Source organism: Centropristis striata, chromosome 9 (assembly GCF_030273125.1).
Source record: "Centropristis striata isolate RG_2023a ecotype Rhode Island chromosome 9, C.striata_1.0, whole genome shotgun sequence".
Taxonomy (NCBI): domain Eukaryota; kingdom Metazoa; phylum Chordata; class Actinopteri; order Perciformes; family Serranidae; genus Centropristis; species Centropristis striata.
In genome coordinates, this window is record NC_081525.1 from 21,239,462 (window position 1) to 21,266,780 (window position 27,319).

General features: G+C 39.3%; 2 protein-coding genes across 12 annotated transcripts in view; both read right to left on the reverse strand.

Annotated features, from left to right (window-relative positions):
• The window catches only part of LOC131977322 (discs large homolog 1-like protein), a 120,193-nt gene extending 102,151 nt beyond the window's left edge, over nucleotides 1-18,042 (reverse strand). For both annotated transcript variants that reach the window (XM_059340559.1, XM_059340558.1), the window contains exons 1-4: nucleotides 18,009-18,042; nucleotides 16,526-16,696; nucleotides 12,586-13,369; nucleotides 11,946-12,042 (exon numbers count right to left, since the gene is read on the reverse strand). In XM_059340559.1, the coding sequence (XP_059196542.1) occupies nucleotides 11,946-12,042; nucleotides 12,586-13,369; nucleotides 16,526-16,696; nucleotides 18,009-18,027 (1,071 nt within the window). In that variant the 5' untranslated portion in view covers nucleotides 18,028-18,042. The remainder of the gene's footprint in view (nucleotides 1-11,945; nucleotides 12,043-12,585; nucleotides 13,370-16,525; nucleotides 16,697-18,008) is intronic.
• A 5,669-nt stretch (nucleotides 18,043-23,711) lies between these two features.
• The window catches only part of lrrc7 (leucine rich repeat containing 7), a 145,693-nt gene continuing 142,085 nt past the window's right edge, over nucleotides 23,712-27,319 (reverse strand). For 7 of the 10 annotated variants that reach the window (XM_059342072.1, XM_059342070.1, XM_059342071.1 and 4 more), the window contains one exon: nucleotides 23,712-27,047. In XM_059342072.1, the coding sequence (XP_059198055.1) occupies nucleotides 26,931-27,047 (117 nt within the window). In that variant the 3' untranslated portion in view covers nucleotides 23,712-26,930. Of the gene's footprint in view, nucleotides 27,244-27,319 lie in introns of all 10 variants that reach the window. The other 3 variants (XM_059342074.1, XM_059342075.1, XM_059342076.1) reach the window with 3 other exon arrangements.

Consider the following 27,319-nt stretch of genomic DNA (forward strand, 5'->3'; position numbering starts at 1 on the left):
ACATCAGGTTCTTACTTCAATATTTGGTAAAAAATGTAACACACTCTCTCACAGGCACTATCCTTCAATCTGCAGCCTAATGCCTACTCTGCCATCTTCGGAATAGTGCCAGCTAACCAACAGATTATCAATAAGCATAAGGACATTATGGCATTTACCACTCTACTTGCCCGTAGAAGGATTTTGTTGCACTGGAAATCCCCCATACCACCCAGTACCTCCTTATGGATGAGTGACCTTATGCTCCATTTAAGTCTTGAAAAAATTGAATTTACACTTAGAGGGTCAAAAGACCTCTTCTATTCCACCTGGAACCCAGTGATGTCTTATATTAGCAAACTAAAAATCCTCCCTGATAATTCATACCAGATCCTGAAGGATGATGCATGGCACAGCCAACACAGCCTCCGCAGTTATCCTCAAGTTTTACTTTCAAATTACCTCCACTTTCCTTGTTTTTCTCTCTTTGTTTTAACTATCCATATCTGTTGAATATATTTATATTGTGACTTTTATTATTGTTATTAATATATTTTTCATTCTCATTTACTTATTTAATCTTCTTAGATTGGGATGCACTGCCCAGGTTGTTGTAGGGTGGGGGTTGGGGGGATTTGTATTTGTATGTGTGTGCTGTAAAAAAATCAAAAAGTATTATCTGTGTATATGACTGTATTTATATAACTTGTTCTCAATAAAAAGAAAATTGAAAAAAAAATGTAACACTTTAAATGGTATAAAATATGTGAAAATAAGTGTGAGTTTGTTCACATGCTATCTATGAGAAGACCAACGTAAACATGCCAGAGATGTGTAACAAAAATGTGGAGGAGAGGAGAGGAGAGGAGAGGAGAGGAGAGGAGAGGAGAGGAGAGGAGAGGAGAGGAGAGGAGAGGAGAGGAGAAGAGAGGATTTAGGGGAGATAAAGGGCAGAGGAAGTCAAACAAGTCAAAGCTCACTCCTTAACCGAGGCTCTTGATGCTGACGGCTGGGCCATCTGGACCATCACACACACAGAAACACAGACCCAAACACACACAGTAGTCTCTCTGTGGTTGTCTCTGTCTTCTCACCTCAACTGGAAAACAAACAACCCAGCATGAGAGAGACGAAGACAGAGAGAGGGAAACACAGTGTGAGAAAGCAGAGGGTAGAGCAAGGGAAACAAGCAAACACAAGGTGAATTTAAGGTCATTGATGGAGAATTCTGAAAAAAAAAAAAAAAATGCAAGATAGAAATGGGGGATGGGGGAAGAAAAGCTGACACAGAGGTCTCCACAGTAATTTCATAAGTTTACAGATAGAGTAATCAGAAGCCAAGACTGTGCCCCAAGTTACGTTAAAAGCTTGTAATCGGTAATGAGAAATTATTTTCCAACATACAAGATGCAGAGATAGAAGCCTGGAGGAGCCAATTAAGTCTGGAAGCTGATGCAGGTAGACAAGGCATATAAATAATGCAATGACATGAAAGGTTATTCTGAGCACAGCAGGGACTTCTCTTCAAAAACTCCTTATGCATAAACTAACACAAGTAAAACTTTGTGTGTGTTCTTTGTAATGCATCAGTGATTAATGAATAATTAATGACTTAAGCATGTTGAAGGCTTCAAATCTTTCTGTACACCAAATTTCTAGAAAGCGTTCTTTATTTAGACATGTGTTTCATGGAGGGAACACTGTATTTTGTGTCCAACCTTGGCAATTATTTCTTGGTGTGCTGATATTTCCGAATTTCTCTTTGGATGTAATGTTATTGATATGACTGGTTATAACTTTAAAATCCCTCCGATTTAACTTAATCTGGGAAAATTTTATAAACAGGAATCTAGAGATTCTCATTTGTGTGTGTTAGAGTTTACTTGTTTGTTGGTGACATTTTTGGCACTATATGTTTGCTTTGAGGTTTTTCCACTGAACATCTTGAATAACACTCTTCAAACATTGAGGCCAACTACCCAAATCCTCTATTTCCTTCAAATAAACATTTGCTGTGGGCCTGAAATTGAAAAATTCCCAGGAGTGTTAGAGTAGAGAGTAAAAGTAAGAGCTCTCAAAAACAGGGGCATATTATTATGTCTTGTTCTAGGATTTTATTTAAAATAAATACAAACATAAAATGTATTCTCCGTTTTCAAAGAGTCAGCTTTCCAGGTCTTGTGTAATAAGCTAGCTGTACCGAAACCGGCTATATGAGTCTTTCTGTGTTTGGCAAGGAACAGATGGACATGTACACACACACACACACACACACACACACACGTATAAAAATACATTCATACATCTGGGATAGCCACAGGCGTTTTGGCTCATATGGCTCATAAAAATTACGTGAGGTTAAAGATAGAATCTAAGTCCACATTTACAAAATCAACTCATCACCATCATTAGTGAAAGATAAACAGAAAGACAGAAAGAATCAAGAAAGGAATGAATGAGATGGAAATAGTAGAGAGAGACAGAGACGGAGAGAGCGAGAGAGGCAGAGGATGCTACCTCATGAGCCTAGCAGGCATGCACTACATGTTAACATTAGTAGGTCAGCCAGCACAGAAATAACTACACTGTGTGTATGTGTGTGTCGTAACCTCATACACTCACTACTTTAGCCAATCGGGGTGGGTTCTCCATTCTACACATTAACCAATCAAAAAATACACCATAGATCAACAGTTCACATATGGTCACATGATCTGCGTTTACCAGCTGTGTGTCAGTTTCCACATGAGTGATTTTGTTCTATATATATATCTCTTCCTCCATCTCTAAAAAGCTGTGCGAGGACACAGACACCTCGCAGCTACAAATATCAAATGCACAGCAGAAAAAGTTAGATATTTATACCATTAATAGGCTGTAATTTATTACATATTTTATAGTCATTAATTTCAAGGGACAAATAGCAAAAGTGTCAAGTCTCTGTAAAAAGACATTTTGAGCACCCAACATGTTGGTGTGTTTGTCATACATACAGTGCCACTATGTGGCAAAACACAGACACAGCAGTACCTAGAGACAATATTCTCTGAATATTCAGTTTATCTCAATCAAGTCTCAAAAAAAGTGTAAGGGGTGAGTAAGCTACAGTAACATACAGTCATTGAAAAAATGATTAGACCATTGTTTTCTTCAATTTCCCATTCATTTTTTATATAACAACCAAAATCATTATCAAGAAAACCATGGAGAATATAGCCATATTATGTGACATATGTTTAACATACAAATAAAAGTGCCAAAAATTAGTTGATTTCAAATAGTACACATTTCAACTGTCAATCCCAACAAATCATCATGTCTACCAAAACTGTATCTTTATGCTATTGGCAGTACTTCAGGGCAGTACAAAGAACAACATTTTTTAATCTTCTTGACCCACAATACACATGTAGTCCCTGATCAACTCTCCAAACTATCCTGACAGCCAGAGGTCATGGGTTCACAAAGCTATGATGATTCTGAGCTGTTTAATTTCCCCCTCTTAAAAAATCTATGATGAGACTTAACTGAACTAAAATGAAGTCTGTATTGTAGCCCAGTATCTCTGAATGTGTGTGTATGTGTGTAGCTCCTCAGAGATTAGTCATCTGCTTAATGGGATTAGCTGCTCTGGCTGTACTCAGGCATGACATGGACTGAACTATTTAATGTTAGCCTGTTAGCCGAGGTGGCTAAACAAGAGGAGGTCACACAGCTAAGGAGAAGTTAACTGAACAACAGCCTTCATTATAAACTGCTACTATCCTTCATAAGGATATCAGGCCCACCAGAGAGTTGGTGCCCTGCTTTCCAGAACGGTGGGTTATTTTTCAGAGTCAAACACTGGTCAGTCCTTGCCTCCAGAGTTGACCCTGGGAACCAGCCAAGTTGGGCTGATTGTGTCTGAGGTCTGGGAAACGATAGTTAGTGTAAGCTGGCTTTTGGCTGTGCATGGCTTCCGGATCTGGCTTGGTTTCAGCGGTGTGGACTTGGACGGATTCATGCAGAGAAACAGCTCCAGTTAGAAGCACTCTAGCTAGCTTTGGGTCAGATTCAGTGACTCATGGCTTTCCCACTTTGCCATAAAGTGATACCAAACCATAAAACACCATTGGCATTGTAGTAATTCAATGGGTTATTGTACCATTGATAATCTACTATATGATCAGACCCAGTTTATAATTTTGGAAAGCTAGCTACAGTAGAGTGATTCACTGGCACTAAACAGGTAGTGCAGCCTATTACTTATAAGAAGTCATGTCTTCTCACTCCAGTATTAAAACTGAAAGTTCATATACAAACAGTCAGAGGACTAAGTCAATTAGTCCAAAACAAAGTCACTAAAACAGCAACATCGTGACAGTGTCCATGTTCAGCACCATGGACAGCACTACACATCCAACATGCAAGCTCAGGGGACATTTTATTCTACTCTTGCATATCTTTTACTTGATATTGGCAAACAAACACTGACTCACTTGTACTTCACTTACAGAAAAATATTCTATTTACTGATTAGAAAGGCACCCCTTTTGTCCATTGAGGGGGGTTCTGAATTAATGTTGCAGAAGCATATTATCCAGGAAGGGAAGGGCCTCCAGAAAAGCCTTAGGGCCTAAAGTAATATAAAGGCACCTCTGAGTAAGCCACACTATAATTTTAATAGTAAGTTGTTATGATTATGTCTAGACTTACTCCCATCTTATTATAGTTATGTTGTCATAGGCCTGCATCAAAATAGTGCATTTATAAATTGATGAGTTACTATGATGACCAACTTCTAACCCCGCCTTCAGGATAAACAAGTAGATACAATTTAGGATTTCCAACACAATACACAATCTTTTGTTAGAATTATTTTAAAAAAAAAATCACTCATGATCTGGTGGTTAAGTAAAGCAGTGGAGATAAATTTGCCTCAACTCAACTTATGTCCCTTTGTTAAAAATAGGGACATGTTTTCCATCCAGGTCAGTAAGGTGAAATTCCCTTAAGGTGAACTTAAGGGAATTTCATTTATTTAGTAGACTTTAGTGTTCAACAGTTGTTTGCCAGAAGAGTTCAGAAGAGGATGAGCCACTACAGGGAGTGAACCGTTAGCAGGCAGCTATCATTAATGGTAAAGTCATGACCTCTAGCCCTGGACTAATTCCTCTTAATTACTCAGCTCCTCTGGGTTGTCAGCCAATCTTCCTGATCCTTAGCACCTACAGTTCTGTGGAACCATGAATCAGGGATGGGATCACAGCTTTTTTTGAAGGATGCGATACTGTTCTTGTTCTGAAATAATTTGGGAGGCACCTGTAACTCTGATATAACGTATGTACGTGCCAACCTCAGCTTTACATAACACCAGCTTTGGAAACAGGTTGGTACTGACTTAATACTATTGCAAGGGAATGAGAAAGAAAACGCTGAAAGTGTTTTTTTATGTTTAAGTTATTTGTTTGTCTTTTGATATGTGGATTTACATAAGGATCATGGGACATTTACATATGGATGTACGGCTATAGATTCCATCATACTATACTATACTATACTATACTATACTATACTACTGTGTACTTTATACTAAACTCACATTTTTGCTTCAAAACAAGCTTTAAAACCAACCAAAATTGTTCATGCAAACCCACAGAGCGACCAGCAAATGCACAAAACTGTATGGGGTTTCACATACACCACAGATGGTCTGTTGATCTTTCATTATGGACATTGATTTAACCTCAGCTGACCTCCTCTCTACCATAATTACAATGCTCAGGTAATTTTCCTAAGTTAGCTGTACAAAAGGGTGAGTCCGAGAATAAATTGTAATTAAAACAAGTGAATATACGTTACATTGATTGAGGGTGAAGCGCTGCGTTGGTCCATCCTCACATGAGCCCTCGTACTGGCCTCGTGGGTGCCTGCCCTACTACAGGCAAGGCTTAGTCCAATTCTTCACAACAGGTGTGGATCTTTTAACCCTTGTTTAGGGTCTCATGGAGTGAGCTAACCTGTGGCAGCAGCACAATGCTGTGTGAGTCCTACTGCAGATGCATAGCTCTGGGCTCAACAGTCCAGCTGCTTGGGAAGTTCTCTCCCTCCTCTCCTCTCCTCTACTCTCCTCTCATGCCTTCTCCGTTGATTAATTTGTCAGCCGTGACCCCTCCTCACAGTTACATCACAGTGCCAGCTGGACAGTTGCACAGATGGATGGATCGGTGGAATGATGTAGCGCAGAGTTTTCTGGAAAAATTCCAGTAAAATAACCCGGAAAAGCTTAATGTATTCGCCCACACACAGGTTCTCTCCTCTTCCTTCAGTCTTTGTGAGTGTCTCTTTCATTTTTTCCTCTCTTTTCTCTTCTTTGTCCCACTTAAAATAGCTCCACCTCTGTAAAGTCTATTAGCAGCCTAAGGTAAGCCTCTTAGGAAAGACTCTTGCTCTCTTGCAGCCCAGTGACACTCAGCAAGGCCAAACAACAATCACACACTGATAAAACCAGGGTGGGATTTAAGTCTGGATATATCAGAGACGAAAAGAGGATTGGACAAGATAAAGAAGAGCGTACTCATGGAAAGTAAACCCACGTACTGAATGTTTGACAACAATCTCCTCAAGCATAGCTACTAATGCTATATATGCTACACGTTCAGTGGGAATCAGGGTGTTAATTATTTGAAGGATTTTACTAATTGTATTCTTTGTTGCATATGTCATGATTAGAGGTGTTTGCAACCAACTTCCTGGGTGAATCGTGTGCATTAAATCTGTATACAGGTATATCTCAATACATTAGAATATCATGGTAAAGTCAATTTCAAGTAGTTCAAGTCAAATAGCCCCAACCAAGTATTGAGTGCAAATAGATGGACATACTTTTCAGAGGCCAACATTTCCATATTAAACATACTTTTGTAATTTTAGGTCTTCATTAAATGTAAGCCATAATCATTATAATTAGAAGAAATTACATATATTATACACAAAATGTTTAAGTCTGTGTGTAATGGATCTGTATACTGTGTAATTTCCACTGTTTGAATTGAATTACTGACATAAATAAACATTTCTATGATATTCTAATTGATTTATTTATTTGCACCTGTAGGGTACTCTTTTTTAACACATTTTTTATGTACCCAGAATGCACAATGTAAAACTGGTCAAAGAAGGTCAAAGAGGGACATGGGAGCAAGAAATGAATCAAGCAGGACAAGAGAGGGAACACTGCAACATCCTCCAGCAGTAATCCAGCAGTCTCGAGCTCAGGGAACTCCCTCTGTTTTTTTAATCCATTATCTTAATGAGACACATGGATGTAACCAGATGAATGCAAGATGGAATCCCTGCAGTCTGTTTGTATATGTGCCAACACACTGCAGACGTATTTGTGTTTGTGTGTGTCAGTCCTCTGGCCCTTTCTAACACTCATTAGATCCCTTGGACTTAAAGGACCATGCAGCTTTTTTCTTAACATCATTGTTGTATTGTTATTAGAGAACGTTAACATCTTTGCAGTGAGACTTTCTCTTTGTCCAGGCTCAACCTCACAACCTCTTTGTAAGCCAGGATAAAGGAAGGTCAATTTAAGCTCATAAGCAAGTTCATGAACTGGCCTCCAGGGTGATATTTCTCACTAGGGATCATCTGGGGTCAAAGTGTTTGTCCTTCAAGCAGACAATGTGTTATAAACACTTAAGTAGAGTCCACGAATAAGCACAATCAAGACTGAGTCCATAATGAGATTTAGTCTGAATCAAGATCAGAGCTGTTACAGTAGGTGTGTTTCCATCCACCTTTTTTTTAATGCTCAATTTTTATTTGCATTTTTGCTATTATGATTGACACTTGATGACACTTGGCAGAGGCAGTAAAGGTTGTGTATCGATAAAAGCAAAATGCAAGAAAGTGCAATGGAAAAGGATTTAGTGAATATATGACAAAGTACAGTATATGAAGCATGAGACTGAAGCTCAGTCAAAGTGACAAATAAAAGCAGCAGATTGAAACAGTCTCATCACTCCACACAAAGCTGATTCAATCTCCCTGACTAAATGCAAAACATTTTTTATTATTAGCCAAAACCAAAAATACGACATGAACGCTGACTTGCTATAAATGCTATTGTTCAGGTGTGTGAAGGTGACAAAGTATGCAGGATTTGTACCTCTCCTCTCAAGCTCTAGTCTTTCACACAACTACTTTTGCCACTATCCATGTATACAAACTACAGTAGGGCAATGCCATTAATGCCTTAGAGGAGGAGCTGGCCTAAAGTGTGCTCTGCTATCCTGAATTATTATCTCATGTTGCCCCTCTCCAAGATGCTTTTCAACCTGCCAAGTGTAGCCATTTGGGAGAGTTCTGAACACTTCTGTCTTTAGACGAGGTCAGAAAACATGTCGCATGAAGTAGTTCACTCTAAGCATAACCTGGCCTTTACACCTTATATGCAGCTCTGTTGTAATGGAAGCATCACTTAAATTCCCCATCAATCAATCATCTATACTCACTAATCCTGTGCAGGGTCGTGGGGGACTGCAGCCTACCCCAGCTCATACTGCTTCTGCTGCATTTAAATGGGCCATGCATTTCTATGCATGCACATATGTGCATATAGTCATGGAAAAAATTATTAGACTACCCCTATTTTCTCCAATTTCTTGTTCATTTTAATGCCTGGTACAACTAAAGGTATATTTGTTTTGACAGATATAATGATAACAACAAAAATAGCTTTTAAGTGTTTAATTTAAGAGCTGATAACTAGACATTTTTCATGGTTTTCTTGATACTGATTTTGGTTATTATCATGAAAACCATGGAAAATGGCTAGATATCAAAACAATGTTCTAATGTTTTTTCCATGACTGTATGTATATGTTTATTTTTGCCAGCCTTTTTTTAGCCAAGTGTTCTCTCCTGTCTTGAGACCAGTCAGTCAACCAGCGAATAAGTCAGTCAGCCAGCCAGCCAGTCAGTCAAATATCTAGTCTTTTGAAGTTTGTGTCCTATCAACCCAGTTTCTTGTCTCTCTGGGTGTCACATGTTGTCAGACTTACAGCTGAGCAACAGCTCGGCATTCCCATTAGAGTCGCTTCACTAGAGCACAGCCCGTTCCTGTAAGATACCACCTTAGCCTGTTCATTCACAAAGAACAGCACACCATCTGGGCAATCAGCAACCTGTCACCAATTGGATGTGGCTAATTGTTAGCAGATGCACTTAGCTTCATTTCATTGTCTTAAATGGAATCCCCCCCGAAAACACTGCAGCCATCAGTCTCACTTTAAATTAAAAATCATGCTTTCTTAATGACAGTTTAAAATAAGATCACATGAGGGCATCTGACAGTTTAGCACACAAAATTCACACACAATTTCAACATAAAAATTAAAAGGATGATTGCATGAATGAATGAATGCCATCGTGAGGGACCTTCATTACAAAAAACATGATAATTCCGTAATTTTAAAAATGTGATCCGAGGCTGTGCGTCCAGATCCTGTTTACCCTGTTCTTGTCTGTTATTCTTTTCTGCTCTACTCCACTGGCTGCCATCCCGTGTCTCACCTTGGTTGTGAGGATGCAGATGCAGTCCATCCTCACCAGTCCGACTGGCAAACTTTCACCGAAACATCTCCCAGCTGCAACTTCCACCACTCAGCCGCTTGTTGCTGTTGGTGCCATCCCTCTGCTTTCTGTCCGTCTCTGTCTCCTCCTTCTCACCCTCTTCTTTCATCCCTCAATCTCTCTCCTCCCTTTCTCATGTCCTCTCCACCTGTCCTTTCATCAGAGCAGCTAGAGATGGCTTCTCCGCTAAAATAGAGGCCGACTCGGAAACATGGCAGCTGTCCCGGTGCACCTCCGCCCGCCCTCTTGTTTTCCAGCTGCTGTCTTCATTTTATGGCAGCTGGTAGCCACATTTTGACCTCAAAGAGTGCATGGCTCCGAATATATATACGCACACACGCAGAACACACTCAGCACACACAAAAAAAGGGCAAACATGCAGAGACAGGCGCAGAAACGCATACACATGGATGCACAGGCAAACAGTCACACAGACAGACGTGTGTACGCAGACATAAGCACACACACAAATACTTATGCTACACACACACACCACTCTCTGCTGTTTTATCAGGTCAGTCTCTGGCAGGAGTGGGGGGGTTAGACTGAGTGAACAGTAACAGCGGTATAGCAATGAATGCTCTACTTTCAACTTGGAGTATTGGTGAAGTTAAAGCTTCATATGCACCCTGAAGCTTCTCGCAAAGATGGGATTCACATCAGTACAATTGTTGTTGCTGTGTTATATGAGACCAGCAGAGCAGAAAGAGTTAAGAAAGTTGGGTAGGAAATATCTCACATACAAATGTCTTGCATAAAACAAACAAACACACTTTTAAATTTGTTTCTGTTCCTGTCCTACTCTACTTCTATCCAGCTCCACCCTCCTCTGGCTCTGCACTCATTGTTGGTTCTTTCATGATGCTCACCGCTGCCAACGGAGAGCTGTCTGTCTGCCTGCACTAGGGTTGTGCTAAACACTGTTATTGTATCTCAATTCATTATATTAACTATCAATACTAGAAACTGCTCAAAAAAGCAATGCAAATGCAAGAAAATGTGTTCCATTCCATAAAAACTTTACACAAAATTCCTATTTTCGTTTGGTAACTATAAGGAAAACTAAATTAATCACCCTAGTTTGTAATTAATATTGGACAAATTGATTAAAAACACCTGAGCAGCACATGAATGAACCTTGAATTGTCACCAATGCCAACACAATATGAGCAGTATTTAATTGTGAGGAAAGATGTTGCCTGATGCACAAAGTGCAGCACTGTATTAAAAAAAAGCTTTTTTGTATGTCAGTGTCAGCACAGTTTCCCAAGATGTTGACTTTCAGCAGCAGGAAAGCAATGATGCGTACAGTGTGAGCGTGTGTTCAAACAGTCCAAACCACATAAAACCATTTCTGTTAGATCAACAAAAGACAAAACCAGTTGCATGAGCCGATCTCTGAGCTCGTTCTGCTGACTCTAGCGGAGAATAAAATGTTACTGAATTGAATTGATTCCCCTTGTCATATTATGTAATGCAATGTAAGCCAATGTTAAAACAGCAACCCTGCATAAATGATCTATTCATCTAATATTGCTCTTTGCAAACCACCAGTAGACTTTCCATATACAAGAGGAGACATGTATATCACAACTATTTCCAAGTTCTGTATTACTTCAGTTGTAGCTCCATTAAATCTCATATTGTATGATTATAAGTTTTCTGTATTGCCTTATCAAGGGGAACTGTGCTCCTACATTGGGCACAAGCTGCACCCACAAATAACAAGACGGGGCTAAACCAAATGACATGTATAGGCATGTGGCGGAAACAAAACACGGTGTAACACAGTGAAAGAAAAACTTTTGGAGCTAAAACAAAATGCCATTATCAAGAAAACCTAGTAAGTGATGGTTGGGAAGATAAAAATAAATGTATGCAGCCCTAGCTGTGACAAAAAGACAATGATGACAGCAAATGTCCAGCAAGCAATGTTACAGAACTGCAGCATATCATGTCAAATGTACTGACGGATCCCAGCAATATAAAACCTAAATATGAAAATTCAGAGCATGATGAAACTATCAGGACCATAAAAACGACTAGAAAATCTGTGCCACCTGATCATATAACCATCTATCATGGGAGAATTATGCAGGTCATAACCAAACATGGCAAGCCCCTGTAGACACAAGGAGACAACAAAAATATTTTCCCTAAGACTCAGGGGAAAAAACACAACCTCACTCCTTTTCCAAAATCAGGCAGCCCCAATATTGCTTGTTGCTGCTTAACCACAGAGATCAACCATCAACTTATAGGAGGCAATACATTATCCACTGCTATTAACTGTGAGGAGATTTCTTGTAGGTTGCCTTATTCACAAACAACCAGAGATGTCTTACCTTGTTGGGGGTCAGTGGGCTTGTAGCTGGCCTGGGGCTGGCTGGACCATAACTGGGGCTAGAGGAGGTGACTTTCATCGGCCCGGGGCTGGTTGGACTGGGAACAGAGATGAAGGAGAGTGGGTGTCTGGAGGTGAACTCTAAAAAATGTCAGTAGTATTCTACTCCTGAATTCCCAAAAGCAAACAATGCAGCATTGTATTCTATCTGCCACTAAATCCAAGTGACATTCTGTACACGCACATTTATTATAACGAGCATGAAATTGAAATAGCTGTCAACATTTTGTGTTTTCAAATAAAAAAAATAATTTGAGTTTATTAGTCTATCAGCTTTGCTGTCTTGACCACTAGGAATTGAGTAAATCTTTAATTTTGGTGGAAATAAATAGAAGCAATTAGTTAGCAAAGCAACGGTATGACAGGTGTCCAAATAAAGAAAAGGAAAACCTGTGGTTTTACTTGAACTTCACCAATGGGAAATTCTCCATAGAATACTGTTTTAATGTATTCATTCAGAGTATCGATATTAGAATTATGACAGTGTCAGCACACCACATTGTGACATACCTTAGTTAGTTTAGAAGTTTTGTACTTCCTGCTGTACTAACAATTAAAATATGCTAATTTGTCCGACATACCTCAGGTGAGGCCCCTTATCAGGACTTGTGGGCCTGCGGCTGCTGAAGGTAAACTTTCCCTTACTGGGGCTCGTTGGACTCGTGCTGGGAGTGACTTTGCCCTTGCCTGGGTCGTTGCTGGTCGCAAGAGCTGGAGGGAACATATCAGCATCTGTGGCTCTGTTGTGACCAGGGCTGGTGGGGGAAAGTTTGTCTGGAGTGGTTGGAGACACAAAGCCTTGGATGGTGCTGGAGACGAGCGCTGAGACAGTCACCAGGTTGAGGTCTGGACAGACATAATCGCTTTGTGGATTTGAGGAGGTGGTGGAGCTTAGCGAAGAAACATTTGAATTTGTGGCAGTAAGACGTGGCTTGGTTCCATTTGGTGATTTTATGGAGCCAGTGGGGGTTTCTACACCATTCACTGCAGCAGAGGGAGAGGAGGGCGTAGGAGATGCCCATGAATTGGAGGCTCCAGGACTGACAGGAGGGAGAGGAGCCCGATACTTCACCTTGGCTGGCGGTGTAACGGGCTGTGCTGCGGGGGAAGATGGCTTTGTTGTGGGTGTCCCAGTTGGGAGTGGAGCAGCATGGGACTTGATTGACCTTGGTTTGGGAGTCAAGGGTTTTGGCTGGGATGATCCTCCAGAAGCCTGGGGGCTCAGGGGACCAGGGGAGGGCTGTGGCTGGGCTGAGAGCACTGCTGGCAGGTTACAGGAGGCAGGGGGGTTCAAAGGACCGTCTGTCTGGTCCACAGAACTCTTGCTGTCCGCAAGGATAGTCAACTCGTAGTACTCCTGAATGTCTGGAAGGAGAAGAGCACAGATTAGGGCCATGATGAATGACTGAAGGGTTTAGTGGATTAGTTAATGAGGTAATGACACATTAAAGGGATGGGTGACTGAATGCATGACTATAAATGAAAGTCAATTTTATAAAAACAACAAGGTCATATTTTCTCCAAAGCACACAGAGCAGTAGGGAAGAAGGGATGAGTCGATCAACAAAAGATTAAGCACCAAATAAATCGACAATTTGTCTTTTCAGACATCTATCAATCCAAATCTCACAACATCTTTTGATTTAAGCTTCTCTTAACTGAGGATTTGACATGAAAATGCAACTCTGTGCTCTGGGAAACTGTAATGGGCATCTTACTATTTGTAGATACTTAATAGACAAAGTAACTGATTGATAAAGTGATTAATGGAAAAGCATTGGGAGATTTATCTATGATGAAAATAATCATATGGTGTAGCTCTGAAAAGCTGTTCCAATTGCACTAGAAAATTTTAATCACTATTGTCTATTGTACATGGCAATCCGATGCAAGTAAATTGAAGCTGATCACAAAAAGCAGAGAAACCAGAGCAAGCACAGCTAATACATTGTTGACCTCTAGTGGTAGCAAAAGGATACTGCCACCATAGATATTTACTGTACAACAGTAGCTCCTGAAGTGAGAAGTGAGCACCCTGGCAGACCCCATCAGAGTGACTGTTATAATCAGAGGTTGCACTTCCTCCTCTTCACACTGACAGGTAGTTCTACACTAAATCATACACATGATTGTGAGCTCAGGCTGCTAGCTCAGATAAGTTCGGGGGTCGTAAAATAGATGATGAAGGGGAAGAAAACAGAGGTGCAGCATGTGGGAAGAGAACAGGGAAGACAGTTGGAGGAGGATGAGCGGAGAGAAATGGAGAAAGTACACAGGGAATATAACAGTACAATACATAAAATTGACCATAAAACTGGTGCCAAAGACATAAACTACAAAGTACAATGACACACACTTACATTCACGGCCATACAGTAGATTCACGCATATTACATAACAGATCAAGTCAAATGTCCTTGACACAAAAGAAGTCAAGTTTTAAAAAAAGAAAAAAACAAAGACAACCCTGTTTCAAGATACAACTTTGATATCAGCGACAGCTCGATTAAAGGTCAAAGTCACAAACAGGAACTAAGTCTCATGTTTAGTGACAGCACACACACACACACACACACACACAGTAAGGAGTGTTACTGCAAGAACTACAGGTGTGGGTGTGGCACTAAGAACCAGTTTGTTGAAACATGCAAATAGTGTTTTCCCTTCAATACGCAACAGTTCACCACAAGCAGAACTAACCAGTTAGACACAGTTACACTGTTAGCTCTTGAGGGGAATGTAGACTTGCTACACATTCTTTAAATTTATGCCGACCATCTACAAAGAGCTCTGTGTTTTCTGTGACAGGCCACATCACGCCTACATATTTAAATTGTGATCTTTTTTTTCTGGTGAATAGTCATATGATAGCCCAAGAAGTTGTGGAAACTAGTGCTACCACTGTGTCTTCAAACCTTCATTCCCAAACACATAGTATTCTTTCTGACTGACACCCCCAAATGACTAGTTGTTAGGGCTGCATAATATATTGTTTCAGCATCAACATAGCCATGTGCAAATGTGCAATAGTCACATCGGAGGACGTGTAAGGTCAAGTAAGGAAAATTAACTGGAACACTCTTTCATGATCAACCCAGTGTTTCCCATTAAAATAATATTTTCCCATTTCTCATGATGGGGTTCACCCATGTGAGTCTGCCCAGGAAATTTAACTTGGTGGGTCAGAGACATTCACTCAGTAGTGGAGGGTTTGCTCTTTAATTACACCAGATTGATGCAGTTCAATTTAAAAAGTACAAAACTTTCTTCCGAGGGAGCATGCCCCTGAACAACCCTTAAGGAGAAATTTGTGTAGGCATACTTTTCATATTGCAGTTTATATCGTCAGGTTTTTCTAATATTGTGCAGCCCTACTTGTATATCAATTACACCCTCTGTGACCTTAAATTCTTGTAAAGTTTTTTTTTTCTTGCATGCCTCCATGGTGAGGACAGAGAAAATTCCTGATGAATTGAAGTAATTAGGCATCACTTTTTAAAAGAGGAAGACAGCATAAAAACGTCCATTTACACACACTCTAAAAATAACTCATGCAGAATAATCCATGTCGTAAGTTCACTACTTTCTGAACACGTGCGTTTTCACTAAAACCTTACTATTTTAAACACTTCTGCATAAACAGTCTCATGATTGAGCAGTTACGCTTCTTGTCTGAGTTTGTAAATGGATGTCATATTTTTGATGCTGCTGAACATGGCCTCCATTTACCTTATTTTGTCAAAACATTTTTTGGAAATTCTGTGAAGGCATGCGGAAAAAAACTAAGCTTTCTTTTAGAATTCAAGGTAATATAGGATGTGTTGATGGTCTTCAAATGATCTTTTTACTAAAGTATTACTTTAAGACATACTGGCTGCAGCACAGCAACACTGAATTCATTAAGTTGTTGTGGAAACTAGCACAAGAACCAAGCTTAAGGGTCAGTTCATCCAAATTACAAAAAGATACAATGGCATCTAGATATACTTACAGTTTCTGTTTTATCTGTCAAGGTTTTGGGGTATTGCAATCCAACATAATATGGTCGAAAAACTGCAAACAAAAACCTCTGCATGAACAATATCCCATTTATTATTGATAAAACTGCCCACAGCATGATGTTTAGTTTACCCCAATTTAAACCTCTATACAAGCTAAAATCTTTTTTGTGTGATTTGGATGATGCAACACTTCAATGTGACACAACCACACTGATTTAAATACCTTGATGTCAGGTGATATATTGTAAAACATGGCCTAAGGCAGGAAAATGTGCAATGCATTCATATTAATGAAACATGCTTAAAATGCAAATATTACTGAGCAAAAAAATTGTGCAGTGCCATCCTTAATTTGCTTTTCATGCTCACTTTTTGCAACAGAATGAATAGGTCAAGATGTGAAATCCAAGCATAGGCAGATAAAGGCTAACCAAGGCTTCAAAGGTAAAATAAAAAGGTATAAATTGATGTTTTGAGAAAAAGTGACTATATATATGAACAAACAAAAAGATATCCTTACCAAGCAGAGCACTAAAGAGTTGACTTTGGAAGACATTGATGACTCTGTCGAGAGATTGCTGCAGCTGCGAGTCTTCCTCCCCATGGCCCTGTTTGTTCCGGCTCTGGTTCTGCCTTCTCTGGTCAAGTTTGGACCGGTACTGCTGGAGAAGCTCCAGGGCTCGCTGAGCGTCTAAATACAAAATATACAGGTATATAACAAAACGTCTTTATCCCCATAACTTATGACAGAAAAAGAAAGACAAAATTCTCCAGACACTTTTAAGTAGATCAAGGAGATTAGGTACAGACAGTACATTAAAAGCCTCACATAATTGAGGATTACTATGGTTAAGAACTCTGGCTGGTTTAGAACTCAGAGGGTCTTCATCGGGGTCAAGTTAATAAGAGACAGATTGATAACATCTGGCTCCATATAGTATGTTATATATTTTCTCTCACTTTCTATCTCAACTACTGCCTGTTTTCAGTGACTGAATTGCAAATTTGACAGCAACTAAACATTTAAACAATTATATAAGGTCTAAATTCAGTACTTTCAAGGATGTAGCAATAGTTTGCTTTATAAAGGTGGCATAGGGTGCATGTTTACTCAGCTCCTGTTGTAATATCACTCATATGATAAAACAATAAAACTAAAAACTTGAATTTTGAGTTATATTTTAAGCAATCTTTATTATAAGGTAAACAGTGGAAATATTCAAGCTATTTATGATATGGTTATAGTTGCCTTTCACATCCAGTGAAATATAACTATTAAGTTTTATTACTGTGACTTTATGTAGGTCTGATACAATAGGACATGAGGGCAGTAGAGTTTATGGTGTGAAGAAAGGGTGCAGACTACATTCCAGGCTCTATGGCACTCAGAACAGCTGATTAAACCGGAAGCACTGACAGCATCAACATCTAACTCTCATGCCGCTTTCTTTGAATGCCAAACGGCGTTCAAAATATTGATTGTTTACGTAGATGTAGGCTACCTATAACCGTACATATCAAGCAGAACATGTTTTCAGAAAGTAATCAGTTGCACATTCACACACTTTAACATCCTACGGCATGCAATTTATATCAGCTTCGGCGGATTTTTTTTTTTAAATCCTAGGCTGAATTCGCTGTTTCTATGTGTTGTACTGCATATAAACTAGCAGCTTTAAACTAATAAAAGGAGATAAAAAAGGAAATTGAAATGTTGCTTGGTGGATGTTTTGTGTGCCGTACTTACCACAGTGTCTGAATAATTAGCAAAAGCTCTTAAACTGTGATCTACACGTTGTATGGGTGCACAGATTCAGCGTGAAATTACTGGTGTTTCAGAGAAGTTTCGGGCGAACAAGAGCGCTTCGCTGAGCAATAGCAACGACATGTACGCAACATTTTGGAGTGGTCTAAGCTGAGGTATTCGGTAATATATCTTTAGCAAAATACAGTATGTAGAGTGGTAAACTAAAGAGAGAGAAAAAAAGACGAAAAGCATTTACCTTTCTGTCTCACAGGCATGGTGACGCGCTCAGTCCTCCCCGGGGCTTGTGTCCGTGTTGCTGTGACAGGCTTTCTGTTATCACAGATGTGTGCGTCTGTCCCAGGACGGCCTGCCTCCAAACTGGGGCACCAAACTGACAGCACAACAGTGTAGACTAACCTGTCTTTTTATCGAATGAAAAAAAAGTTTTAAAGTCTTTGTAAATGTGAAACCGGAGAGGAGAAAAAAAGATCTATCAAACGCTGACAGTCACCGCATGGACTTAGTACCCGGAGCTTGTTTTTTCTTTCTCCTTCTCTTTCACTTTAATTCTCCCTCTGCGTCTCGCTTGGGCCAAAACTAGTCCTCCATTTCTTCATTCAGGTGACTTGACTCCAAACGTGGTCGGACCGGTTCTTAGGCGGTGTGAACACAAACACACACACACACACACACACACACACACCACACACATTCATGCATTCACCTAAAAACGCCACTAAAGAGGCTCTACATTCAGTGTATACTATATGTTATGTTAAAAATCTATCCTATACTGTGTACAGTGGATTTAAGCCCATTTTATTCCAGGACAAATACTGGATCTGAATTTAATCCACTCAACTCTGTATATAGATTTATGTTTACAAATAATGATTAGTCTCCCAGATGTAGAAACCTCTCACCCCCACTGTGTTAGGCTGCTACTGCCACATAATAGTTGCATTTGTTGACTTAATTGGATGTTGAAATGTACAGATGTGAAACAAAAAAACTAGTAAGATAAAACACAAAAAATGTATTTTATGTGTGCAGTGAATGGTATGTTATGGCGTCCACATGCATGAACACACACAAACACACTACCACAATCTAAAAAGCAAGGTGTATTATAGGGATCCAATTGAAATGTGACAGGTGTAATCCCACCAGCTGTCCAGACAAGTCCATCCCTGTGTGAGTTTGATGGTATTGTCATGGTAAACAGTTTTATTGTGTTGAGTAGATTAAAAAGCTTCTCTATCCCAGGCTTGTCCCCTGTCTACCAGCCTAGATCCATGTCAACTACCAGAGTTTACCCACCCAACACCTCTTAAAGGAGTATACCCTTCTCTATCAAGCTTCTACACAAAGTGAAATAAATCCAAACACCCCCAGTAAGTGTATCTGAGTGTCTCTGTCAGACCGTTTCAGTTTAATAGGTGGAACAGTGAAAAGAAATAAGTTAAAGTTAATGACTTGCTTTGTTAGCACAAGAGCTAACACAAGCTAACATTTTACATCTACATATTCAAGAGATAGTAGGTAACTAGTATTGTCTCCAACATGTTGCAGTTTTAAAAATAAAATCATATTTCATATGTCAATAAGATTTGTATGGAAGCTTGGAGAAGTTGACATGCAAGCTATAAAGTTTTACATTACTGTGGCATGCAAATAGTGACACCTTTGTTAGGTTTCCAATGCATGCAAAATACTTTCAAAGTTAAAGGAACACTCCACCGTTTTTTCATATTAAAACATGTTATTCGGTCAAGTAAGACGAGTTGATACAGACCTCTTGCGTCTCAATGCGTGCACTCAATCGCCCTGGCGTGCGGCGCCACTTGGCTAGCACTTAGCTTAGCCCCGTTCATTCAGTAGGATCCAAACAGATGGAGAAGCGACCAAACTCCTCCACGTTTTCCCTATTTAAATACAGCTACATGAGTAGTTAAACGACCAAGTATGGCGACACAAAATAAAACGTGGCGCTTTTCTAAGCGGATAAAAAGGATAACTATAATGTGTGGCGGAATAGCACTTGGGAGCACTTCGACTCGGCGCAGTAATATCATCACTCCTGAGGGGAGAAGATTTTTCAGGAGTGATGATATTACTGCACCGAGTCGAAGTGCTCCCAAGTGCTATTCCGCCATACATTATAGTTATCCTTTTTATCCGCTTAGAAAAGCGCCACGTTTTATTTTGTGTCGCCATACTTGGTCGTTTAACTACTCGTGTAGCTGTATTTAAATAGGGAAAACGTGGAGGAGTTTGGTCGCTTCTAACTGTCCATCTGTTTGGATCCTACTGAATGAACGGGGCTAAGCTAAGTGCTAGCCAAGTGGCGCTGCACGCCAGGGCGATTGAGTGCACGCATTGAGACGCAAGAGGTCTGTATCAACTCGTCTTACTTACCCGAATAACATGTTTTAATATGAAAAAACGGTGGAGTGTTCCTTTAAACTTAGCTGGAAGCAGGGGGAGCATGTTAGCTTAGCTCCACCAACACTTGAACAGCCTGGCTTTTAACAAATAGGCTACTTATTTGGGGGTGTTTTATAGGAATGTAAACTGAGACAATGTAGTTTAGGTAGCAGTTAGCTACATTGACAAAAATAGGTTGGCCCAGTAACTTCATGCACCTTCTCTGCAAAAATGTAATTGAAATTAGATGTATAGGAAACCACATTAGACTAGAAGTAAAAGACTGACTAGTTTAAGCATGTTGTATCACTCAACATAGGCTACAGGGCTAACAGATGACCTTGGCGTCTACTTTCATCACCTTGCCAGCAATTATTTGACCAGTGGTGTAGTCCAGTCACCCAAAAACCTCTTTCAGAAGGAGAATAACATTTGAAGAAGTACTGTGGTTGACTTACCCATAAATCAGTCAAGAAGATGAATATTAAATTCTTCTTTGTGCACAAAGTAGAGGGTCCTGGATGCATTTAGACTAGCTTAGCAGCTAGGCTTAGCTCAAGCTCAAGCTTAGCTACAAAATGAAAAATATGCCTTTTAACCACTCCAAAACTGTTAACTCATTGTTCTGAATGAAGATAGTGTGAAGCTGGAAACTTCACTATAAGTGGACTCTGAGAAGGTGCATGCAGTTATTGGGCCCAACTGCTGTTTCTCAATAAATAGCTAACTTCTTCTTAAACTACATTGTCTCAGTCTACATTTCTTTAATACAGGTTTTCCAAAAAAATACCCCCAATTATAACATTTAGGCTATATAAGATGTGTAGCCTACTTGTTAAAAGCCAGGCTGTTCAAGTTTTGGTGGAGCTAAGATAACATGTTCCCCTTGTTCCATTGTTGTGCTAAGCTAGGCTAAATACATCTCAAATCTACACATATCTGGACAAACACAGAGGAAATTAGTATGGATCCTCTCTTTAACTCTGGGGGAAATAATAACAAATAAGTTGACGTTCTTGATATTTTATGACACATTAGTTTAACTTGGCCTCAGGGTCTACAGTTGTCAAAGTAAAAACAAAATCAGAAATCCATAGTTGCTGCATTTGTCCTGCATGTTGGACACAATATTGTGTACGTTTGTGTCTGTCTGTAGACCGTGGAGAGACTGTAGGGACATTTCATCTGCATTCACACACTCACCACACACACTTACGCAGGCAGCAGCTGAATGCAGGTCATGGATTCGGTCTCTGGTATTGTTATTGATTAGGTCACAAGAGCTTATTGACAGCTTTGGTTAGTGCACAAAAAACTCTCGCTCTGAATCTCGTACACAAACACACTGATGCCAGCATAAATTATGCGTCAGCGTGGGGAGAAATTTATGCATGATTGTGTAAGTGGGTTGGTCAGTCAGCATACAGAAGTATCATTTTGTACAAACCAGTGTGTAAAAATCAGAGTAAAGAGGAAAGGGAACAAAAGGACATCATTCTGCTTTTGTCAATGTGTGTCACAGTGTGTGTTTGTGTGTGTGTGTGGTATAACCCTCTATTGTTAATTGTCGGCCTGCACCACAGTAAGCAGAGTTGTTCTACAGAGTGCTCTGATGCCACAAGAACAGTAGGGAATGGTACAAGACAGACACGGGGAAGTATGTTTATCCAGTGATACCTATCTTATAATCTAGTCATGCATGTTATCGCATACAGTGATATATCCCGTGGTGGAAGAAGTATCCAGATCTCTTACTTAAGTAACAATACTAATAACACACTGTGAAATTACTCCACTACAAGTAAAAGTCCTGCTTTCAAAACTTAAGTAAAAGTACAAAAGTATCAGCATCAAAATGTACTTAAAGTATCAAAAGTAAAAGTACTTGTTAGGCAGAATGGCCCCACTCAGATTGTTAGTTGTAATGTTATTCAAAAAACATTAGATTATTAATATTATTGATGAATTGATGTCATTTTATTTAATAAAGGTAGGGCTCATTTGATAACCAATATACTGTTATGAGGTTTAATTAAAAAATATGTCAAATCACCCAAAATGTATCATGTTTTTCATGCTAAATCTCAACCCGAAAAGTAGCTAAAGATGTCAGCTAAACATAGTGGAATAAAAAGTACAATATTTCTCTAAATGTAGTGGAGTAGAAGTATAAAGTTACATAAAATGGAAATACCCAATTAAAGTACAAGTACCTCAAAATTATACTTAAGTACAGTACTTGAGTAAATGTACATAGTTACTTTCCACCACTGGCAATATCACAGTGCAATAGTCCATTACATGTAAAAGTCCTGCATGCAAGTAAAATACAGAAGCTGTATCAATAAGCTTTAAGTAAAAGTACTCTTTCTGCGGAAAAAATACCTATGAGTTTTATAGCTCTTAGCTGCATTTTAATGTTGTAGCTGGTTCATGTGATGCTAACTTTTACTTTATAGCTTGGTTGGATCATTATGCATCATATTAAAATAAAAGTACAATATTATACAGTAGACAAACCAATACAATTAAAGATTAAATAAGAATAAATTCAATATTTGCCTCTGGAATGTATGGGGTGTAAGTATAAAATAGCATAAAATCTTCTTAATTTGCCATACAATCAACTAGTTATTTAATTTGTGGATATTAAGGTCATGAAGAAATTAAGTGCAGTTGGCAGAGAGCAGTAAGGATCTTCCATCATACCAACTAAGCTTTTTATATGGAATTTATAACTGACTTCCATTTCCAGAAAACGTCTCTACGTAATTGCAGTCGATCATGAACTGATCATGAGCATTTTTCTGTTGCATGTGTTGTATGTAAAATCTAGTGGTATTTTTACACATAACTCACCAAAATGGACCAAACTTTTTCTTTGTGCTGCTGAAAAATACAAACACTGACATGGTTTTCCATCTTGATAAGTAATTCCGTTTGTGAGGCAGCTTGAAAAACTCAGCTGTCCCTCTGTAATCCACAGCACAGATAAGTGTCAAGAAATAGATGAGATGGACGGATGGAGAGGGATGAACAGTCAGGCTGTTAGACTAATGGACAGAGAGACAAAGGAGCATCTGCTGAGATGTTGGGAGCCTCGACTGACTTTAATCCACTGAGAAGCAGAGGATACTGAAATCTCCCACAAACCTGCTGAGGCGATTGCCATTTGTTTTTCTCTATACCTCCTTTCTTTATTCATGCCTGATTATTATTCTATCACTTTATACTTTTGTCTTTCTTCTCAGTACTTTACTTCACCCATTTCTCTTCCTTCTGCCTCTATTCTCTTCTGCCTTTTTCCCTCGTTTGTTCCATTTTTGTTTTCCTGTTTGTTTGCCTCTTTTCTCTGCTATTTGAATAATTTCACCTATTCCACCATAACTTCCTTCCTTTATTCATCCATTGTCTCATCCCCCATTCTCTCCTCACCTTTCTCTCTTTCTGCTGAAATATAGATGAATAGACGAACATAAAGAGAAATATCCTCCTCTCCCGACCTAAAGACAGAGCTCAGTGTACGAGGAGGAACCCAGATTACCAATAGTGACATTTTTATTATTTGTACAATAGAGACTTTAGTACATTATTCAAAACACTTCTTATATACTGAAAAAATGGTACGTCCCAAAGCCCAAAATGGCTCCAGTATAATCGCTGCACAGCATTTTTTCAATTTTATACATATATTATTTTTTGTAAAAACTGTATCTTAAATAGTATGTACAGATAGCGTCTGCAAAATGCATTCTAAACACATGATATATATTATATATACTTCTGCAATTACATTTCTCCGCATTAATACTCAAACTTAAAACTGGAAGGATTTCAACTTGCATGTGCAAATAAATAAAGAAATAAATAGTTCTGTTAAATCGTCACTAAAATTTGTCCAACTTATAAATCGACAGCGGTTCTCTCTTCGGAGGTCAAAGTACTTTTTGTCACACAACAGAAGAAGCAGCATTCAAGTTGGGTAGGTGTAGGTACTGCAGAAAGCATGAGTACATTCACAATCAATATGAGTCATTTAAATTGGATTTCATTCACAGCTATGTACAGTGACACCGTCCTCAGCATTTGTTCAGCTCTTATGTAGTTTAAACACATAGAAAATGACTGTTTTTATAGCCATATACATATATATATAATATATATTTGTATAACACAAATTCACAATTACAGTAGAAATACATTTTATACAGTTTTGGATAGTACATGTGTAGGTCTCCAAGTCATACTGTGCGTACTTCCATCCATAACTTTGTTATAAGTGTCATTATTATAAAATATCACAATTTTTGAGCAAAGCTAAGGTATATCAATATATTTAGAAAGAATTACCTGAAACATGTAGTAAAAAATAATTATATTATCAAACCTTTTTCTCTGTTCTCATCACAATATCTTTGATATTTCAAACTCTAAATAGGGTTGGGTGGGTCCCTGTGGTTAAGATTAAGTCTCTCAACCACAAGACTAAGCTGTGCCATTTTGTGTCCCTTAAATTGAATTAACTAAATTCTAACGCTTATTAAGAGGGTTGACACAAAATGGGCTCAGGATGACGCTGTCATATCAAGTAAAAGCAAAGGGCAGTGGAGGATGTTGTTTTGCTCTGGATGAAACATCAGATGTTTACAGAACAAAACAAAACTCACTGCCAAGAAACGTCTTCAAGACACGTGTTGCATTTACACGAAGACAGAAAATGAACCTCTTCATTCTTTTTCTATGGTTACTTCTGTCGCGTCTATACAGTTTCTGAAGCACAGCCGTGAAGGTCAGATTTTCAAAATCTTGCTCCAGAAACCTCTCACACAGTCTCTGTTTCTACATCTGTGTTGATATTATTTTCTTTTCTTATCCACATCATTTTTTGAACATTCACAGACCAAGTTTCCATGTACAGTACAACTAGTGTCAATTAGCATCTCCTCAGGTCACAAAAATTACACTGAAATTTCAAGTGTAGCCAAAAGCCTTTGTGGCATAGATCAGATCTTTCCCTGATTGTCTAGAATGGTACAAATCTGACTTAGTGTAGATTTATCCATTAAGACAGTGTTTTTATTAAGTCTTGTAGGGACATTCTCTTTTCTCTTTGTTTCCTGCAGGGAGGCCAGAGGTCGTGACACTTCAGCAGAGCGGGTGCTTGCTGACACTTGGATTTGAAGGCCAGGCCAAATGTCTAAAAACCAGTTTCTCAACTCACTATGCTCTCACTTTGTGCAGATCAGATCTGGGCCACAAATATGTTTAAAGCTCTGATGTTTGGGGTCTGTGTAAATACAACCAGGGAGGGGCAGAGGGTCCATATGGCACCAACTATAGAACATCAGTCTCACTGAAACTCAGTGGTATAATACATCTAGAGTCCCTTACAGAATAAAGAACTCCAGAAGCCAACAGAAAATGGCTGGCTGACAGTGACCAATGATATGAAAGCATGCGGTGATTTTTATCATACAACTTAAACAGCTAAAAACAATGCAACATTGCTGTAACAGTACTAGAAAACAGGACTTCAAAATATGGCACAGATATTATGAATAATGTTACAGTGTGTGCGTGTGATTGGTTTTATTATAGCATTGTAAAACCAGGCTAGAATATAGACAGGGCTTCATTATGAATAGTGCACAGAGCGCACCACTGCATATGTGTTGTGTATGGGGGCACATACGTCTTCTGTTTGTGTGTGTTTGCCTGTTAGCTCATGTGCATGGCAGTGTGTGTAAACATTAGCATGACTTGCTCGGTAGATGGCACTGTAGGACAAGTTAGGCTCTGCTGAAAATCTCAATGGGCCGAGCCTCAGAAGTATTGCTTTAGCTCTTTTCAGCACAGCTGTGCAAGCAACAGTTTAAAAAAAAGGAGAGAAAAAAAAGAAGAAAAAACAAGTAGCAGTTATGAACTATCAACAGTGTTTCTTTACAGAAAAAAATCAGGGCTATACTTTAGAAAAGTGTCCATTTGGAGAAATAATCCCTGTGTGTTCATAAGAGAGAATTCAGAATGTGGTTTATCAACAATATTTATATTAGCCATAAACATTAAGAACTGTCTGTCCAGGCCCCAAGGAAAGTGCAGCTCTACAAAGCTGCAGCTCTATGTATGTACACAAGGCAGAAAGTCTTAAGTTTTCAATTTCTGTACAGTGGAGGCAATGATACCTGCAGAACAGAAGACAGCAGAAAAGAATAAAACACAGGAGAATAGAAAGACAGAGAAGAGAAAATAAAGAAAAAGTAAAGAATAGAGGGAAAGAGAACAAAGCAAAGAAGAACAATGATGAACACAGAAAGTGTATCATGTGCTACACCAAACAACCGTGGACAGGAAAGTAAAAGGCGGTGGAATAAAAAGCAAAAATACAAATAGAAACTATTCAGACTGACTGATCAGATGACTGCCTAATTAGCATCCACAAAATCCAAACTGCAGCAGCCCTGTGGGAACTCAAAGAGTCCTCTTGTGGTCCGTCCAGCTGTCGGTCAGGTCCCTGACCGCTGGTAGACAGAAGAGCCGATATGTTTCCTATGGTACATTTGGCACTAGTATTTGCCTTTGGTCCAGCAATAGGCAAATAAATGTCTGTGTGTTTCCCCTAAAAAGGTAAAAAAGGCGGCTCATTTCTCAGTTCCACAAGCCTCCAGCGGAGGGCAGGTGGGGTGGCATGGGATGGCGATGAGCAGAGTAGAGAAGCGCTGTTGTTGTGTTTGTTTGTTTGTTTGTTATAAAACTATTTTAAGCACGTGCTGCTGTCTCTCAGAACCACCAAGTCCACCGTCCGCTGGAAACTCTTCAGCAGAGAGACGGCTGTCTCGTGCTCCATGTGTAAAAAACTATGTCCGTTAGCCTGCAAGGCAAACACGCAGCACAGTCAACAGCATGTGTGTGTGCATGTATGTATAGAGGTGCAGTATTTCCATACATGTGTCTATGTGTGTGTCTGTGTGTGTTTGTGGGAGGATGGAGGGTCACTGCCATCATTATCTCAGTAACACATCACTGTTGGGGAAAAGAGAGAGAAGAGGAGGAGCTACACAGTCATGCTGTAGAGAGAGAAGGGGTAAAGACAAAAAAGGGCTTTTAGATGAGTTCATCCAGCTAAACTGTACATCTGTGGAG